Source organism: Scleropages formosus, chromosome 1 (genome assembly GCF_900964775.1).
Source record: "Scleropages formosus chromosome 1, fSclFor1.1, whole genome shotgun sequence".
Classification (NCBI taxonomy): Eukaryota; Metazoa; Chordata; class Actinopteri; order Osteoglossiformes; family Osteoglossidae; genus Scleropages; species Scleropages formosus.
In genome coordinates, this window is record NC_041806.1 from 34,691,613 (window position 1) to 34,711,410 (window position 19,798).

Consider the following 19,798-nt stretch of genomic DNA (forward strand, 5'->3'; position numbering starts at 1 on the left):
AACATTTACAGAATTTATTTAAATGATTAAATATAAATTAAGCTCTTAGTTGAAATCAGGGTCAAAGCTTGAAATTTATTTTCAAATTTCAACTAGGATTTTGAAAAGAAGAAAACTATTACTTCTAAGTATTAGTATCAGTATTAGTATTATAGATAAAGTATTAGTTTGGGTGTTAGACTTCAGGCCATTTTTGGACTATTTCAAGTTGAGCCACTGCAAGTACATTAGCTATTCCGATTTCTTTATATGGCTCCTATTGCAGCAGTGAAGATGGCTTTATGTGCGGAACTCAGCTTTACACATCATACACATCACTGGCCTGCATGGATTCGCTTGTGGACCTCTAAGTTATATGGGGAATTAGTGGTGTACTTGCAAAACTCACACGTCTGCATCTTTAAAGCAAGACTGGAGAGGTCTCTATAGTTGCACGTCCGAATGTGTCGGATCAGATGGCTCCAGGTACGAGACACGTATGGTTTCTCACCCCTGTGTGTTCTTAAATGGCAATTAAAATGTGCCAAACTACCAGTAGCATAAAAGCATATTTGGCAGGTGTACTTCAGCATTAATGGCGAGCATGAGTCAGAGCTAGGAGAAGACTCCTCAGACTCACTCTTCAGCTCTGTAGCAGCATGTTTGTCATATTGTTCCGAGTCGGCGAAGATACATGCTTGATAGTGGCGAGTGAGCTGGCTCCGGGTGCAAAAACACTTAGAGCACACGAGACACACGTATAGCTTCTCATCTGCGTGAGATCTCAAACGGTAACTGCAATTTGGTGTATTTTCCGCTGTATCATAGCAGTGCTGCCACACATGGTTCACAGTGTCCTTATTGTCTTCAGTCTTGACTGACTCCTGGGTCCCTCCGCTCTCAGCGAGCGGTGCGGCAGTACGGGAGACGGCGCCACTCTCTGAGCAGTCGACAGGCTTCCATTCAGTGAGGTCCCCTGCAATGCATTTGCAGGATTAGCACAAAATTCGCTCCGGTTACACTTCAAGAAGAATGAGGCTGTTGCCACACTGTTCCATCTCATCATTTAGTGCACCGCACACACTGGACGTCGTCATGTTTGCATTCGCAACGGGTTGTACCAGAAGCCACGTGGGCACTGCTGCTGTCTTCTTGAGGCTCCTGCCAGCCATCTGGGCAAACATGATTGAGTAATTTAATAAACAAACACCTTCTGCCAACTTCTCTCATCACTGTTGCTATATAAATTCTTACCTGTTGTCTCATTTAAAGACTCTTCGTCTTCACTCATTATCACTGGAAAATCATCTGAAAGGAAATTTTTAAAAAATTACAAAAATAAGTAAAAGAAACAATAAATCAACAAAACCAAAAATTGCCTTAAATTCTGCAGCATAGCTTATAATGAATTCTGAGACGTGTGAATGAACTGAACGAGAAAGCATGAAGTTTTCAATTAATCCTCTGAATCTCCCAGGTTTAACATTTATCCAAACTCCATGTTATGGTCTCTGTAATGGAAAAGTCACTTATACTGTATACCATGCATTCTGAAATTAATCAACATTTAAATGTAAACCTTTGTAACGCTGCTCTCTTGTTCAGTTGAAAACAGGATAGACTGCAACTGATTTTCCACAAAAGTATTTTTACTTTCACATTATAACTGATCATTTCTGTAAAGTATGAACAAACTGTCTGTTTGTAAAAGTTCCGTTAAGTATTATAACATTTTGCTTGAAGGATAATTTATTTCAGTGGGACTTAAAAGCTGAAAAAATAAATACTTGGTTGTTAGTACATGAAGCCAGAAAAGGACAGGTGGTACATCGGCACAGTAAATATGGTAAACAAGATAAATACGGTGTATATGGTTTCTGGTGCATTTATTATGCCAGATGAATTTGAAGAATTGTACATGCATAGTACATTGCAGTGTTTTAAAGTCTCCTTCCTCCTTCTGGAAATGTCTTTATGTGCAGATGTGTGTATAAAGATTTAGTTGAGTTTTGTCTTTAATTTTTGGAAGGTTTAGGGGTAAAAGTGCCAACAGTCGAGTAAGAGTGTGTGAGTCTGGCCTGTATGTATTTGTACAATGTTAAATGAGCAGTGTTGAGGAGCACACTTGTGGTGTGTGAAGTGTGTGTGCCCCTGAACTGAGAGCTATTGTGGACAAAAGGTAGAGAGGAAGGTTCTGGAACTTTTCGACTTACCGCCAAAAAAGTGGCGACCCTCTTCTCGTTGCTGGAGCAGAGAACTCATTTTCTGCAGCAGGGGGAAAAGTGTTGCATTAGTCAATACACAACATTGTACACTTGACCTTTCATTCATTGTTCACATTTAAATGTGCCAAGTAACAAGACCGCTGTTAATGACGCGCTTATATATTCATTCATTACTGCTCGTTACGCGTTTAACGGCTCCGATCCCACCTAAGTACCTAAGTAACGCTCTTCAGATACTGTAAAACTCAAGAAAGAACAGGGAAGATCGGCTAACTTAAGGAAACAATAATAAAACAAGGTTTACAAACTCACCTAAAAACACAAAACACTTCTGTTCTCTTACCTCCGTGTTGAGTGTCGCTGGAATCGCGCCGAAATGAAAAATTTTTTCAAAATCCGCAGTTTCGCGTCACCGGGGCCCGAGACTGTGGTTTGTGTCAAGAGCAGATGTGGCGTAATTAAAAGAGCAGAAGAATACGTGAGGAATGGACGTGACCCGAACAAAACTGAGAGAGCAGCGCAAATGAGAAAAATCGTGACGATCGACCGTTACGAACGTTAAAATGTAAATACAAAGATTTGAAATGGACGTGGTTAAAACGCTCGCTGTAACGGTGTTTACACACGTGACCCAGCACGTGCTAACGCTCGCATTACTGTCGCTTCAGTCTTCTCAGGCTAGCCGACCATCTAACACTCATCATACAATTAAGGTTTGCCCACCTACTTTGTATAAAATCGCCTAAAACCAACAGGTTTCTTGTAATCTTACCTTGTGTTTTGGTAACGCCATAATATATTATAAAAACTCCGATGGGCGGTTGCGATGACTTCGCGAATCCTGATCGAAGCGCTTGTTTATGAATCAAAAAGAAAAAACGGGCACGGATGGTCGATGGAACGTTCGCTGTAACGTTGGTTATACACGTCACGCAGCACGTGCAGCGCATCTCTTACTGCGGAGCTCGTGAGCCTTTTGTCTGGGTGTCGCTTTACGTGCCTTTCAAAGAGCGTGATCGACACATTCACTTACAATCAAAAAAAATAAACGACCACCTTTCACATTTTTCAATGAACCCAGCTTCACACATGTCATCATGTGCTAGTAATTCTGAAACAGATTGTTTACTTTATGTGTATTCACAGTGTACATATTTAGTCGGTGTCGAATTCCATGCTCCTTACAAACGTCCCATTAGGACAATTTCCATTGTCTTGTACAGTATATTATACTAATCTTCTTTTACAACAATTAGTACGGTTCAACACTTCCAAATTTACCCAGATAACTTTTTTATTTAGCTGATTTTTTTATTTATTTCTTTCCAAAAAGTTTTCCAATATTCGTTTTGAGAACTAAGCAGGGTGCTTGTAACTGAACTGTAAATAGTTGTACTGATTCATTTCCATTTTGTTCATTTTCATATGGAGATATGATCATGTGTGGCAGAAGGATTGTGTGTTTTATTGTTGGCCCTAGGGTAGATTAACTGGCTTTGGGGTACTGATTTATAATAACATACCGAGGTTCTATTTCGATTTTAATCGCTTTCAAAGGTTAGCATAATTTTATTCAGATGGCGGGGGGTGCGGTGGCGCAGTGGGTTGGACCGCAGTCCTGCTCTCCGGTGGGTCTGGGGTTCAAGTCCCGCTTGGGGTGCCTTGCGGCGGACTGGCGTCCCGTCCTGGGTGTGTCCCCTTCCCCCTCCGGCCTTACGCCCTGTGTTGCCGGGTAGGCTCCGGTTCCCCGTGACCCCGTACGGGACAAGCGGTTCTGAAAATGTGTGTGTGTGTATTCAGATGGCTTTGATTTAAATGGAAATATTATGGTTTCACAGTCACTGTAGAATATTCAGGGATGGGTGGGAGTATAGTGGTTAGAGCTGCTGTCTTTGGACCCAATGGCTATAGGTTCAAATTCCACCTCTAACTGTAGTACTCTTTAGCAAGGTACACACACACACTTTCAGAACTGCTTGTCCTATACGGGGTCACGGGGAGCCGGAGCCTAACCCGGTAACACAGGGCATAAGGCCGCAGGGGGAGGGGACACACCCAGGACGGGACGCCAGTCTACCGCAAGGCACCCCAAGCAGGACTCGAACCCCAGACCCACTGGAGAGCAGAACTGTGGTCCAACCCACTGCGCCACCACACCCCCCCTTTAGCAAGGTACTTATTCTAAATTGCTCTAGTAAAATTACCTGGTGGTAAATAAGTGTAAGTTGCTTTGGAGGAAAGTGTTAGCCAAATGAATTAGTGCCACAGAGCACTTTATTCCCACTATGTAGCACACTGGAATTCATTATGGATGAAAAATGAGAAAATAGCGATACAAAACAGCCACAAAGTTCAAGTAATAAATAACAAGACAAGAAAACATTGTATGTATGGTTTTCACATGGAATGTTTTGTACTGGAGGCTTATTTCCTTCCACCAAAGTAATATGTTTCATATTTATGTAATAGGTCTAAATGGTGTGTAAACTTTAGATGGAATGCAATTATCTGAATGGCTATTTTATATGGAAGTGTTCAGTGTATGGTCTTGTTTTCTGTATCATTTCTTTGTTAATAATGAATAAAAGAAATTTTGATTTCACTGACTTGTGCACAGGGATGCGGTGGCGCAGTGGGTTGGACCGGGTCCTGCTCTCCAGTGGGTCTGGAGTCCTGCTTGGGGTGCCTTGCGATGGACTGGTGTTCTGTTCTGGGTGTGTCCCCTCCCCCTTCAGCCTTACACCCTGTGTTGCTGGGTAGGCTCCGGTTCCCTGCGACCCTTTTTGGGACAAGCAGTTTAGAAAGTGTGTGTGTGTGTGTGACTTGTGCACGTTTCAGCTAAGAGACTAAGTGTAGTACCACACATTTTAGCTGGGGGCACAGTGGAACCTAATACGTGACTGTGGGTGGCTTGACCACTCCTTTCATGGAGGAAGTTTTGCCTCTTAATAGGTTTTCATTTTATTTTGGGTATACCATAGAGCCTTCAGATATAGGATTTCGAGTAGCTTTATCACTGTCCCTGCTGAGTGAAAGAGATTTTGTTGTTTTTTCAAGTTAGCTCATCTCTCCCAGGATGCTGACAATTCCCAGATTTACAGAGAAGAGTGGTTTCCATGGTGAGCACCATGACCCAGGATACAGATCAGTATCAAGAACACTGTATGCTTCTGGTGGAGGAGCTGGGAGGAGGATGGCAGCTTCCCGAAGTGAGCAGCTTTCACTCAGTAAAGTGGTTCTATGGCTCCCGGGCTGCACCATTCACATAGTGGTCTGCAAACAGCAGAATAGACCTTTCTTGGTCTTTGTCATCAGGCTGCTGACGAAGGGGAACTGGGATTCTGAAGACTTATTGGGAGAGCAACAATAAGACCATTCGGCACCCGTACTCCATGGAACCTTTGTGGAAGAACGACTGGAGGATGGTGATGGTCCGCATCTTCAACAGCTTCCTCTTTGCCTCAGCCATGAGAGCCTTCCTGGGAGAACTTGTAGATGTCACTGGAGGATATTGATATTTGCTGGATGAGCTGAGATTCTGGAACTGGTGGAGGCAGTTTCAGATTCTCCTCTGTCCTGACCCTGCAAGGACTGAGACAGTTTTCCTTCCTCCTGCATATTTTATCATCTGTGGCAGCAAAGGTTAGCTGTTTTATCATGGTCAGCCTTCCTCCTGCCACCTTTGTTTGGGTCAGGGCTAAGCAGAGAAGAACTGCAAAGACATGATGCACCAGTGATATTTGAACAGGGTACCTGGCTGAGGACTGTAGTTCTTTGCCTTTGTACCTGGTGTGGAAGAGAAAAGCATGTCTTCCATAGCTGCCCCTAGCAAAAGTTGCTCAGTATCAGCAGGTGAAAGCCAACAGACAATTCTGTTGAGAGTTTCTGTGGGACAGATGGGAGCAGCAGCCAAAGCTGAAGTAATGGACGGTTTAGTGATGATCAACGTTGGCAGATCCCATCCTGCTGGCACTTTTGTTGTGCCTCCAAATGAAAAATGACTTGCTTTTCTGGTTTCAGGGACACTGAACTGAGAAAGAAGATGTGCAGGAGGAAGGTGTGGCCAGTCACTGGGGGTGTCCTCAAAAAGTTGAAACTCTACCATTGCAGAACAACTAGTGAAGATCAGCATATGACTGAAGCTCTGATCTGGATGCAGCTATCGCCTGTGTTTTCAGTTCATTCCAATACATATTTTTAATGCTCAGTTTTTTGGTTAACACCATATTTCCCTTTTACTTTCATTAATTGCATATCCTTCTCAGAGAAGTTCGGAACCTATCCCAAAACCTGAGGGGTGTACATCCTGGAGAGGACACGATTCCCTCACAGATTAGCCACACAAGCACACACGAAAGGCAATTTAGAGAGTTCATTTGACCTGATCTGTGTGTTCTTGGACTATGGGAGGAAACTGGACCACTTGAAGGAAACCCACACCAACATGACCACACACACACACACATTTTCTGAACCGCTTGTCCCATACGGGGTCGCGGGGAACCGGAGCCTAACCCGGCAACTCAGGGCATAAGGCTGGAAGGGGAGGGGACACACCCAGGACGGGACACCAGTCTGTCGCAAGACACCCCAAGCAGGATTTGAACCCCAGACCCCCGGAGAGCAGGACCTGGTCCGCGCCACTGCGCCTCCCTCCAACATGACCAGCTCCACCTAAACTGGTCTTGATTCAAACCTACACCAAAAAAGCTTTTACTATTATTTTTGTTACTAATAATTTTTATTGAAGGAAGAGAAAAGACACAGTGACTTGATCAGTTTTTAACCTCCCTTGTTATCCGTAATTTCAGCAAGCCCATTTACCTCAAGAAAAATGAAGGATGGGAATTTTAAGGCTGAGGGAACTGGAAAATCTGAAGAAACTATTCTGAATGTGCAGTAAAGGTAAAGGGTCTTAGATTGTGAGACCAGCTGTCAATAATAAATGCATGAAAGGAGTATCTGATACCCTGCAGTACCGGATCTTTCTGCCTCATCCATCTCTGTGTTGCCTGTCATGGAAATATTTTCAAACAGATTATCTTTGGTGTGAACATTTGTATTATTTTTAATTCTGTCCAATTTAGTAATCCAGTAGCTATTCATTTTTCCCAGAGTTGTATCAGAATAAAATCTGATATCCCATTAAGAGCTGTTGTGACGCTGTGTTGTTTATAAAACTAAATCATTGAAATAATCAATCTTCACTCTCAGCAGTGGTTTAGATATATAGTAGATGTTTGCGGTCCATTTTTTTTTTTCCAAGATGGTGCCACTGTAAGAGAGAAAAACCCTCTCTTACACCTGCGATTTTGTTGCGTGATTGCACCACTAATCAGGAAGGAGCTTAAACATGAGGAAGGACATGCCTTAAACTACAAGCTACAGCATCAACTTTTAAAGATACAATAACCTGGGGCAGCAGGTGGTATAAAGTTTTTACTTTGCAACAGGTAGTTTCCAGGTTTGAATCCAGGCTCATTTTGCAGTACCCTTCACTGAAAAAAATGGAAAGTAGCTCTACTGAAAATATACACACACACACATTCAGCCGCTTGTCCCATATGGGGTCACGGGGAACCGGAGCCTACCTGGCAACACAGGGCGCAAGGCCAGAGGGGGAGGGGACACACCCAGGACGGGACACCAGTCCGTCGCAAGGTACCCCAAGCGGGACTCGAACCCCAGACCTACCGGACAGCAGGACTGTGGTCCAACCCACTGCGCCACCGCACCCCTCTACTGAAAATACTAAAACGAATACATTTACAATCAACTTAATACATGTATGTTTGAGAAGAGAACATAAATATATTGGATAAAGTCCAAGTGAAATTCAACAGTCATCAGAAAAAGTGATATGAACATGCTGCAATAAAATGTTCCAGTCTATTTAAACTTCTAACAGACAGTGTTCACTCAACATTATTTTTACTGCTTGTTCAAATTACTTAATTAAAATTAGTTAATGCAACACAGTTCTTTTTGCATTTTGTCTCAACTTAATTTCATTGTGTACAATCCATCTATGTTTACTTAATCCGGTTGTGTAGGGACTATGTGAATAATATTTGTTGGGTCAGCATCTTGCTGACACTGAACTGAAAAAGGGAAGCTCTATTAAAAACATATATATCTATTCATACAGTATATTGTATTAGATATAGTTATAATTTATTATATAGTTTAACATGCAGAGGGGGCGTGGTGGCACAGTGGGTTGGACCGGGTCCTGCTCTCCGGTGGGTCTGGGGTGCCTTGTGATGGACTAGTGTCCCATCCTGGGTGTGTCCCTTATGCCCTGTGTTACCGGGTTAGGCTCTGGCTCCCTGCAACCCCGAATTGCGTGATAGTCACGACAGTCGACCGCGATAGTCACGGCAGTGGTCGTCGCGGAAGTGGCCTCTCGCTGTGTGCCAGTGTTCCAATGACTGTTGAGCAGGCACTTACACTTACCGCTCATTTTTCCTGTAAAAATCCCCAACTATATAAATGCGTAAATAATTTTATGTCGGTTGCAAAACAACACGACATTATAAATAGAAGATCTCTAACAAAGACTCCAAGAAAAACTAAAAATTCTATAAATATATAGTCCTCTAACACACACACATTTTCAGAACCGCTCATCCCACATGGGGTCGCAGGGAACCGGAGCCTACCCGGCAACACAGGGCATAAGGCCGGAGGGGGAGGGACACACCCAGGACGGGACGCCAGTCCGTCGCAAGGCACCCCAAGCGGGACTCGAACCCCAGACCCACCGGAGAGCAGGACCGTGGTCCAACCAACTGCGCCACTGCACCCCCCTGTTCTCTAACATTCTTTCACAATTATTTACTCTTTACTACAGTATATTGTTATGATTTACTTTAAATTATTTTCTTATAATTATTTATACTTTGCTGTTATGCACTAAGGGGGGCGCGGTGGCGCAGTGGGTTGGACCACAGTCCTGCTCTCCGGACATTTCTGGAATACCAAGTACCTCTGTTTATGAGGCCACGTATGACCTGTTTTTTGACCACAAGCAGATAAGGGACAGTGGAGTTACATGCGTGTGTCCTGCGTTCAGAAAGCTCGCTGAGATGGGGTAACATCTGGAGAGACTATGTAAGAAACCATTCCGAGGATTATTTTTGCCTCATCAGTGAAGCTCCAAAAATGCAAGGCTACGGGCGGAGTATATCCTGGACGGGACGCCAGTCCATTGTTGGGTATATCTGCCTATATCTGTTGGATTTTCTCTATATTAGAAACACTTTGTTTTATGAAAGTAGAATAGAGTAAAACCAGGAAAACACATTAAAATCATCTGGATATTCTTTAAAAAAGGAATGTGTAATTTTGACTCAAACACAGGAAAAAGATGAATTAATTATCTTAATCTACCTCATTTTCTTTTCACTCTAATTGTGATTATTCAGATATTTATGGCCTCAGTACTTAAATGTTGCCGTCACCAAAAGCAGATACTATAACCAAAATACTTAACCTTCAGCTAAGTGTGGAACAATTTGATCGTAACCTAGAAATGCCTTTTCTCTCTTTGGGATACTGCAACTCCAAGAATGCAGCACACACTTGACAGATGCCTTCCTTGGTTCTGCAAAAATGCCACCTGCCGAGCTCAAGTGCAAAGCAACAGGTGAGGGCGGGCGATTGCAGAGATTCCATACCAGATGAGATGAGGGGCAGAATGCTTGAAGAAGGTGGAGTGATGGGCTCGTGACTGATGCAGATGCTGAGAGAAAGAGACTCCGGAGTCTAGAGGCCTTATGGGAATGATACACTTTGTAAAGGTAATCGTACCTCTTTGAGATTTAAACCTGACGGTGGCCTCCTTTTCAGATAGTTATGAATCCGTCACACCGAGACAATGCTTGACCATTTGAGCCATAGAAGTTCTGCTCCTCCTCACAGAGGTTCTGTCTTCTTGCTGTCGTTAAACCGGCAGTTGTCAGCTCCTCCAGACAGGACAGCTGCCTCTCCTGTTTGCAGCGCAAGCACTCAACAGCCTCGGTGCGGGTTTTAAAGACCTCGAGACCTGCAGGTCATGTGATGGGAAACACAGGACTCCATTGTTGCAGCATGGCTGTTAGGAACCATTTTTCATACAGGTAGCTGATGACCACCTGTTTTTTTTATTTTCTTTTTAGGAAACACATTTTTAGCACAATAAAATCCTGTTTTAAAAGAGTAGGCAGTTATGATGTGCAAATTTTGGAAAACGGTGGAAACACAAACTCCAGCCTTTAAATTTATACAGAAAGAAATCAAAAAGTGATGAAGAAAAAAACTGTACAAAAAAAACTGCGTTAGCATCAATTATACTTTTGGTGGAATTTCCTTGATTTAATTTGACAATGATGTTAAGCTTAAGGTTAATAAATGTTCAAAAGCAGTCTTTCCGCTAGAGATGGAAAAGAAGTAAAACTTTGCCCAGGGTTTCGTCTAGGTGCTCTAGTGGTCAGAGTTATTACGTCTGAGCTGATTGTTTGAATTGCCCCACCTGCTAATAATACCCTTGAACAAGGTTCTTACCCTAAATTACTTCTGTAACAGTTACCCTGTCATATAAATAATTGAATAATTCTAAGTACTTTAGCTTTGGAGAGCAATGTCAGCTAAATGGGCAAATACGATAAATAGGCAATGAAAGATGGTCGGAAAAATTTGTTTGTATGTTGGTTTTTGATATGCCTCCCTGTTCATCATCAGCTGCCTGGGAACTTGTCACAAGAGGAAATTCTCACGCACACACACACACACACACACAGGCTGAAGCTGCTTGTCCCAAGTGGGGTCGTGGTGAGCCAGAGCCTAACCCAGGAACACAGGGCACCCGGCTGGAGGGGGGGCGGGGACACCCAGGACGTGAAGCCAGTCTGTCACAAGGCACCCCAAGTGGCACTCGAACCCCAGACCCGCCAGAGAGTAGGATCCGGCCAAATCCGCTGCACCACTGTGTCCCCCCAAGAGGAAATTACTTTTATTTATTCTTGACAAGGTTTCCAACAGTTCTGCACTTAAGCTGAACGTAGATGGCCTTTGACCTTTCTCTTTCTATCTTTCACAATGTGATGCCTTTCAGACACCCAGTCCTTGAAGCTCCTGGCAACAGCTGTGTCAACCTCCACAGGAGCAACTGGCATATGCAAAGGAAGGGCAAAACTTTCATGTCATAACAATTGGTGAGTCAGCAAGGCTTGTTCCCACTGTAGTACATGTTGAATTGCTGATCATATGGAGATTGCATAGTTCAAATGGTTTCCACCGTAGCTTAAAGTGTAGATTGTCTGATGAGGGAAAAGCCTTTAAATTAATGTGCTAAAACAAGGGCAATCCAAGACAAAAAAACTGGTTTATTTTGAACAAGTTTTATGTCAGGGCAATACTTTACTGCTTTACAGATTATCTTTGTCACACAAACTTGATAAAACATGTATGCTGAAATGTGTTTATGAACGGTCTTTAATCATTAAGTGCCAGTCATTTTGTTGCTTATTTAGTGTATGATTTTTGCTGGTTTTCGGGTGCATTCATGTTAAGCTGCTTCAAAACTTGTTATAGTGATTAAGCGTCATGTGTGTCAGCCGTGGGTCCACATGCGGAAATTCACAGCCATGTTGTTCTTTTTACATTTGAAGAGAGAGTTTATTGAAGGGAAGTCCATTAATTGTGCAACAGGTAAATTCAGAATGGAGAGCGAATGTACTGCTTTGATAGCTTGTCTGCTTTGGTAAGAACTGGGTGGATTGGTAGGGGTCAAGAGCGCAACCTTGTGCCAGTCATCAGCCAGCCACATGTTGTGGACAACACCCATGCCCAAAGGCTCCTGTTACAGCAGCTTTGCCATCCTGAGGGAGATGTTCAGTCCTCAAAGCGGGGGGAACTAATGGGAGCTGACCAGGGGCAGGGGGAGAACAAGACTATTAATGGATCTTGAACTGCTGTCCTGGGAAGGTGAAAATAGCCCAGCTGACCCGACTTGAAGCAGGCATGTCCCTCAGATACTGAGCAGGTTTTCAGGGGCTTTGGAAGCAGTTGCGTTGCTGTTCAGGATTACTGTCCAGATGCAAGTGTGCAGTTACTGGTGTAATGGAGCCTACTGGAGATCACTGGATATTTCCTTGCTTTTGCATCATATATATCATAAAATCGTCATAAAATAGCATCATATATATATAGAATGCATCATATATATCATATATCATTTAATGAGGACTGAACAGTTTCAAGATTTCTTGGGTTCTGGGATCTCTCTCTTAAATATTTTCTGTCATGTCATAGAATGTTGAACTTTCAACAAAGGTTGCAATTTTAGCTTTGGTCAGCCATAAATCAAATGAAGAAATGTGTTGAGTAGGAAAGAACTGAGGTCACCTTACCTTGCTGGATGAGATGGTGTTCAGTTGTTTGTCATAACTTTTCATTACATAATTATAACTTTTCATAACTATCATAACAGGGAATAGTGGGGTTTTGGAAAATTATGGATTACAAGCATCTCAGTGACCTTAAAGGATTCATTTTAATCACTTCAATTTTTTTTAACAACACCCACCAATTGACTATGCTCTTCTGATATCTAAAATAATGTGAATACATGTTGCTCTGCCCAAAGGTTCGTTTTCATGGTTCTGCAAGATCCACCGGTCCAGGATCTCACCTAGTTTATCACAGTGATATCTAATGAACACAAGTGGAGCAATCAGACTATTTATGTACCCTGTATACTTCTTAAATAGCTCCAGAATTGGGTTTCATTATAAGCCAGTACTAGTGCCATAGCTTTCTGTGAATGGGGCCCCAGTTCGTACCCGCGGCTGATTTTAGAACACAGGTGTTGACCTTAGCTGTTGTAGAGTGGAGCACTTTATGCTTGCTGTGAAGGAAACGCTTGCATTCTCCTGTTTCTCTGGCAGAGAAGACATTATGATTAGGTATAAAGCATGCATTGAAGGGTGGTGACATTTTAAAGAAGTTTCCGCATCCAGAAAAACAATAAATGCAGTCAAACCCAAGACGTGTATTACAAAATGGGACATTGAGACCTCTTTATCATTTCTTCTTCATTGCTGAAGAAACTGCACAATGATGTTTAATTAATGCATTTAATTAACCCTTTTACATTGTTTCTCACCATCCCTATCACCTCTGACCTTCACCAAATAGTCATATGACATAAATCTCATTTTAAAGAAGAAAAACACATAAATTAAATTAAAGCAATAACATTTCTTCACCAGTATTATTTTTTATCTAAAAAAAACCTGTACACTATGCAATTCATGTTGTGTACAGTTGAATATGCTACATAGCACATGGTATTCATATAAAAAACACTATAGCACCATGAAAAGCACATGAGGGTCCAAGACCATTTTAGGAAATGAAAACCTGGTCCCTAATAAGAAAAAAATTTCATCTTGTTATTCTCTCTTTTTTGAAACATTTCATATTACACATTTAATGGTTTATTTATTGTATGTAATATATTGCTTTGGCAAATACAAGTTAAAGTAACAGCGTAAGTCTAACGTGCAAAAGTGTAATATATTGATTGGACATACTGACAAGAATGTGCAGTGATATAAAGTTCCCCTTCAGCTGTGACCATTTTCCACTGCTCTGCGGTAATAAAAAGCTTTCCTTCCACAGTTGTTTCCTCTGCGCTGGATTTTTAAAGAAGGAGCCATTGACATTCGATGTGAAGGGGAGCGCTGGGTATAGGATGTCTCAAGTAGGGTGCGAACAGCTGAGAGGTGTGATTTCACAGGCTCGCTCTCCCTGTCACGGGGCTGATTGGGCTGGACAGGAGGTACAGGAGAGGCCCAGGCTTCTAAAGGACACCAACAGGTGGGAGGCCGCTGTGGCGGGGGGTGACGGGGGATAGAAAAGGCTGGCCTACAAGGCCTGGCCTGGACACAGTCCAGGAGCTGCTCACAGATGAGGATAATATTCAAGCAAGGCAGCAAGCGAAGAGAGGGGGTTATAGAGAAAAAGATGTTTTGGACAATGCATGCTGTTAAAACCAGTGCAAGGCTAAGATCTATTGAAGAAACAGGTACTGTTTTGGGGGTGTTGTGTCTTTTGGGCTCTTCACTGTTATGTTAATACATCATTCTTAACGCTCACACTCATTTGTAAAACTGCTTATAAAATTGTAGATAAAATCTTTTAGATAATCTTTTCAAAATTAAAAACAATTGTGTTCTGACTCTATGATCAATTATATGGCATTTTCATGTACATAAAATGTAGCCTAAATATTAATTAACATTATCAATTACACTGTGACCATGATCAGGACAAGTGCTTATGGATGGATGGATGGATGGATGGATGGATGGATGGATGGATGGATGAGTGAGATTTCCTCTTTTTATGATAATGCATGGTCAAATTATATTTTCCTGGCTTTACTCAAATTATATTTTATTTACCTTGCTTTACTTTTAAAACTGACAATTATAGTTATATAGTTAAGAATTACACCCAAGTACTTCTTGGTTTTTAACCAACCAAGGTTTTAAAAAACATTTTTTTTCCCCATCTGGTATTATATGGAATTAAATTTATTTTTAAGGAAGAGGTCTCAATTCATCCTAGACTAGACAGTTGTACAAACGCCTTTTAACACAGAGAAAGAGTCTGAAATTTGCTTTTGTAGCTCTTTGCGGACCTCTTTTAAATTTGCCCTCTTTTGGAGATGAAGAAGCTCAGGTGTTCTCATAAGAGGAGCTCCAGTGAGGTAACAAAATAGCCCTGCAAGAAGAGAGGTGGCAGAGCAGCACCTGACATGTCCAAATCACATTTTGATCTGCTGCAAGCTGTCTGGTACTTGTTTTGGCACATGATTTAGATGGTGAAGCGCACTTTACTGTTGAGACCCAGAAAGGCAAAGCCCACATCTCCATTTGAGGCAGGAGAAGGAAGGCTGCGGTATAAGTAATGACTTTTTATGCGATTAAGTCAACACACCAGCTGTTCAGTAGAAGAGGACTGGATCAGACTGTGCTCACATCAGAAAATGCAGATCTAAGATGCAGAAGACATGACAGAGCTTTGGTGGTATATTTACATTAGACTCAAGGCCAAGCTTTCAGCATAACTGGATGCTATCTGAATGCAAACAGAGAGAAGGCCAGAAATAATATCTGAGCCACACTAAGAGTCCATGTCAGTGTACACTGATACCTTTATGCATCACTTAGACACACACTTTCTCTTTGGATAATTTTCCCTATGACTTGGACATGAATAATACAATTACATTTTTTCATCTTGACATGATGTTTAATAGAAAGTGGGTTATAATGTCAGCTTGTGTCCGGGCAGAAGTAAATTATGACTTTTCAAAGTGTGATAGTATTTCAGCATTACTGACTTGCATGAATATGATTAGCGCATCGATCCAGCATAAAAGATGAACTGAGCTCTAGATCTGTAAAGCAGATATTGCCTTTACAAGAAAATCTGTAACAAGAGTTTAGAATAGAACAAATATTGTGGAGTGGAAAAATTACAAAAATGCAGGAGTGTATTTTTGAAAGGTCTAAAAATGAAAGAAGTCTTACGTTGTATGTCACTTGCTGGCAACCACAAGAGTTTCTCCAGTGTATGGTAGATTTGAAAGGACACATTGTGTCGGTGGAAAGGGTATCCAGTTGTCGCTCTGCGAGATGACATGCTTCCTTATATCCCCATATGAATAAGTCGGTTATGGAATGTAAGGAAGTGTGTGGTTTCGGGGGTCTTTGAGCACCACTAAGAGAATTCCTATGTGCATTGTTGCCAGGGGGCCTCCTACATAATGACCAAAAGGAAAAGTGAATATCCTCTTTTACATTCTGTTTCCCCAGTAAGCTGGGTGGAGTCTGCTTATGCATAATTGTGCATAAGATTAGCAGCAGTTCTGAAGAACAAATCTGCATGTTACATTTTGATGACTTCAACGCATGCTTGAAGTATGTGAATGCATGATGGCTGGGGCTGTCCATGGACATGTAGGATGTGTCAGCCACAAACAAGGAAGTCAGGCCATTTCTCCCCACACTAGGGGCAATGGAAACAATGGGAACAATGGCCTCTCTTGGAGCAGGTTTTAAGTGCTGCCGGCACGTGTGCTAAGCTACGAGCATGGACAGGGTCATGGCATGGACTCTGTGGTAGAATCCTCACGAACCCAACCTCTGACAATCAACGTTGATTGACGGAACACAGGTGTTGCCTGTTATAGCACTGGGCAGGCTTAGTCAGAGAAGTAGGGGGGCAGGATGGGGGTTAGAGAAGTCTTACTGCATTGCATCCACAGGAACTAGTGGAACACCAGCCCAAAGGGCAAGATCCCACTGCGGACGGACATCCAAAACCCGGCCTCCCTACCGGAGTTTCAGCTTTCGCAATGTGCCTCTCCACACACGTGGCTCATTTGAAACCTGAGCAGCACATGGTGTTCTAAATCAGTTTTGACAATACTGTCCTTGGCTTTCACAACTTAGTTCAAGTTGCTCACCCAGAGTTTAACGTAATAATTTATGGATATCATTGCTATTTTTTTACTCCATGAGATAAAAAAGACGACCACCTAAAATAAATTCTCGTATTTTAACTTTTTCTAATGTCTTGTGCATAAAAGTATGAGAATTAACTTTCTGTATATTTTCACGTGTTTCCCTGCAGTTCATTTAGGATTTGGCAAACAGGTCTTAGGTCTGACTCTCTTTGCACTTGTTCTTCCCACGTATAGGGCCAGACACCAGTCGTGGTAAATGGACAGAGACGCCGAAAAGAACTCGTCATCTTCTCTCTCTCGCACAGAAGCAGCACGCCTTGCTGTGGCTGGTAAAATGGAACCAAGTCAAGTGTTTCAGTGAGGTTTGGTCCCCTTCAACCAGCTACTGCGTCGTGATTTCAACAAGCAAGATAAGAACAAATATAAGTTATTCAAGATACCAAAAGGTGAGGTTAGCTAAGGGATCCATACATTGGCAAACAAATGGTGAAAGTGGAAATGAGGTAAGAGATAACCACTTTTTTAATTAAGATCACTGGTGTTTCTTCGGCCAAGGCAAAAGAAATTCCTGAATAGCAATCAATAAAACTTAAGAATTCATGGAAAACATTAGAAAATGTAAATTAAACTGAATGTAATGTTTAATGGAAAAATAAAGTTACTTTTAAAATCCAGAGTTGTCATTTTCATTTTAATATTTCATATTTTCTTTTTATATTCTTTCATTCATTTAAAAATTCAGATATTCTGTTACAATTTGCAAATATTTTTCAGCTATCAGAAGGATATGTAAATGAAGTTGTTCTTGAAAAAAATAATGCTTCCTTTTTTAATAAATAAATTTTTCAAAACAAAACAGTAAGCAGCTTCACGTACACTTCTTTCTATAACCAAAAACAACTTGGCTTTCAACAGAGGATTGACAATTGTATGAAAGAGTTCAGAAGTACTTACAAGCTGTCGCACTCTGACTCCATCATCAGTGTATTCAATCTGTTAATTATTGTAATCTAATAATTACAATGCCAGAGAAAAGAAAACATTTATGCTGATTGATTTCTTTAGAGAACTAAATGTTAGGCATGAGTGGGAATATTATTTTTTTAAATAATAGGATGTAATGAGACTGGTAGGATAGGGCTGTGGTGGCATGGTGGCTGCCACCTCATAGTGCCCGGGCTATTCAGATGTAGCTTTGAATCCAGCTCCATTTGTAAGAAGTCTGCATGTTTTTCTTGTGTCTGTGTGGGTTTCTATCAGTTGAATTGTGCACTCTAAACTGCCGTTAGTGTGTGAATGGGCGAGTGAGTGCATGTGTAACTACCCTGCGAAGGACTGGAATCACATGTACCCCCCAGCTTTACACCCATTGATCCTGGAAAGGCTCTGGTCTGCTGTGACACTGACCACTACCAGTGGATATGGAAAGTGAGTAAACTTTTAATGAATTAGTGCCCTTGAAAGTAAAGGGAAAACAGTTATTAGTTCAGGGCTGCCTAAGCAGCTATCCATACGGTACATGTCATAGGCCTAATATATGGATGTGTTCCTCCTCAATATTTGTGTATAAATGCATTGAATAATGTTGATAAAGTTTTACACACCATTGTTTGGGGGCTGCAGGTAGCATCGTGGTAAGGACTCCTGCCTTTGGATTTGAAGGTAAGTTTTGAACCCCATCTACTACTGCTGTACATTTGAGCTAGGTATCATAAATAGCTCAAGTAAAAATTACCCTGCTACATCAAAGTCAAGCTCAACATTCATGTCATTCCCACAATATGTTTAGGACATGCACAGGAGTGAAATGATGTTTCTCCTAGACTACGGTGTGAACATAGAGGACAACATATACTATTACTACTACACAAATGTACAATAACAGGCTACAAAACTAAAAACATTCCCAGATAAAGTGCAGTGATATGTTCAATTAAATGAAATATAAAAAGATTTTACAGGGGATAGTGGAATAAAGTAAGGTTTTTGTGCAATAATTGTGTGGAAATGAGTGAGAGCGTGACCTAATTTAGATCAACATACAACATATTTAAGAAACACAGCAGCTATACTTGGTGGCTGGTGGCATGAATGGGGTGTGCAGTTGTTGGAGTTCAAAAGTCAGGTATTTTAAAGGTGGTAGAGAGAGTTCAGGATCCTGACACCTTGAGGGAAACATTCACTGCAGTTCCCATACTATGCAGCAATACAGCTGGTGAGAATGCCCTCAATAGTGAAGAAAAGAAGGTGTGCATGACATGTGGTAGCACACTTGCCTTCCTCAGCCTCCGCAGGAAGTAGAGATGCTGCTGGGCTTTCTTGGTCAGTAAAGCAGTATTGGTGGGCCAGGCAAAGTCATTGGTTATGTGCACCGCCAGGAATTTGGTACTGTTGACTCTCTATGGCAGAATCACCGATGGTCCGTGGGGGATGATGGGTATCGGCTCTCCTAAGTCAATGACAACCTCTTGTTTTCCCTACATTTAGGAGGGGATTGTTGTTCCTGCATCATACAGCCAGTTGGTCTCCCTGGTCTCTGGATGATGTTTCATCATTGTTGCTGATGAGACTCACCCAAGTTGTGTCATCAGGAAACTTAATGTGGGTGGAGGCAGATTTTGCAGTACAGTCATGAGTCAGTAGGGAGAATAGCAAGGAACTGAGCACACAACCCTGTTCTCAGTGTGGTGGTGCTTGAAGTCCTGCTGCCAGTCCACAACGAATGAGGTCTTCCAGTGAGGAAACCCAAAATCCAGCTACAGAGTGAGCTGTTCAGGACCAGCCAGCCTAGTTTGCCCACAAGTTGCTGAGGAATGATGGTACTGAATGCTGAGGTGAAATCAATAAACAGTATTGTGACACATATGTTCTTCTTGTCCGGGTGTATCAGGGCCGGGTGAAAAGAGGATACAGCATTACCCAGGGACTGGTTGGCCCGATATGCAACTTGGAATGGGTCAAGAATGGAGAGGGAATGGATTTTATGTATTCCGTGACTAACCTTTCGAAGCACTTCATGATGATAGGCGTCAGTGCAACAGGGCAGTAGTCATTCAGGCAGGATGGAGATGAC

General features: G+C 42.0%; 1 protein-coding gene across 3 annotated transcripts; it reads right to left on the bottom strand.

Annotated features, from left to right (window-relative positions):
* Positions 1 to 48: 48 nt before the first annotated feature.
* Positions 49 to 3,093, bottom strand: LOC108923990 (zinc finger and SCAN domain-containing protein 21-like). 3 transcript variants are annotated; one of them, XM_018735075.2, is made up of 6 exons: positions 2,977 to 3,093; positions 2,548 to 2,629; positions 2,193 to 2,244; positions 1,234 to 1,287; positions 1,101 to 1,151; positions 49 to 955 (listed from the first exon to the last, which is right to left on the bottom strand). In XM_018735075.2, the coding sequence occupies exons 3-6, from the start codon at positions 2,239 to 2,241 to the stop codon at positions 315 to 317; spliced, it is 795 nt and encodes a 264-aa protein (XP_018590591.2). In that variant the 5' UTR covers positions 2,242 to 2,244; positions 2,548 to 2,629; positions 2,977 to 3,093; the 3' UTR covers positions 49 to 314. The 3 variants fall into 3 exon arrangements, with proteins under 3 accessions (XP_018590591.2, XP_018590592.2, XP_018590594.2); XM_018735076.2 differs by lacking the exon at positions 2,977 to 3,093 and having other exon boundaries at positions 2,517 to 2,762; XM_018735078.2 differs by lacking the exons at positions 1,101 to 1,151; positions 2,977 to 3,093 and having other exon boundaries at positions 2,548 to 2,762.
* Between the last annotated feature and the right edge of the window lie 16,705 nt (positions 3,094 to 19,798).

What these genes read in the sequence shown, in the direction of transcription:
- LOC108923990 (XM_018735075.2), bottom strand. Translation starts at nt 2,241, where the DNA reads ATGAGTTCTCTGCTCCAGCAACGAGAAGAGGGTCGCCACTTTTTTGGC. An exon ending in GTCTTTAAATGAGACAACAG is followed by an intron (nt 1,152 to 1,233) that starts GTAAGAATTTAT and finishes ATGTTTGCCCAG; the next exon opens with ATGGCTGGCAGGAGCCTCAA. An exon ending in CAGTGCCCACGTGGCTTCTG is followed by an intron (nt 956 to 1,100) that starts GTACAACCCGTT and finishes AATGCATTGCAG; the next exon opens with GGGACCTCACTGAATGGAAG.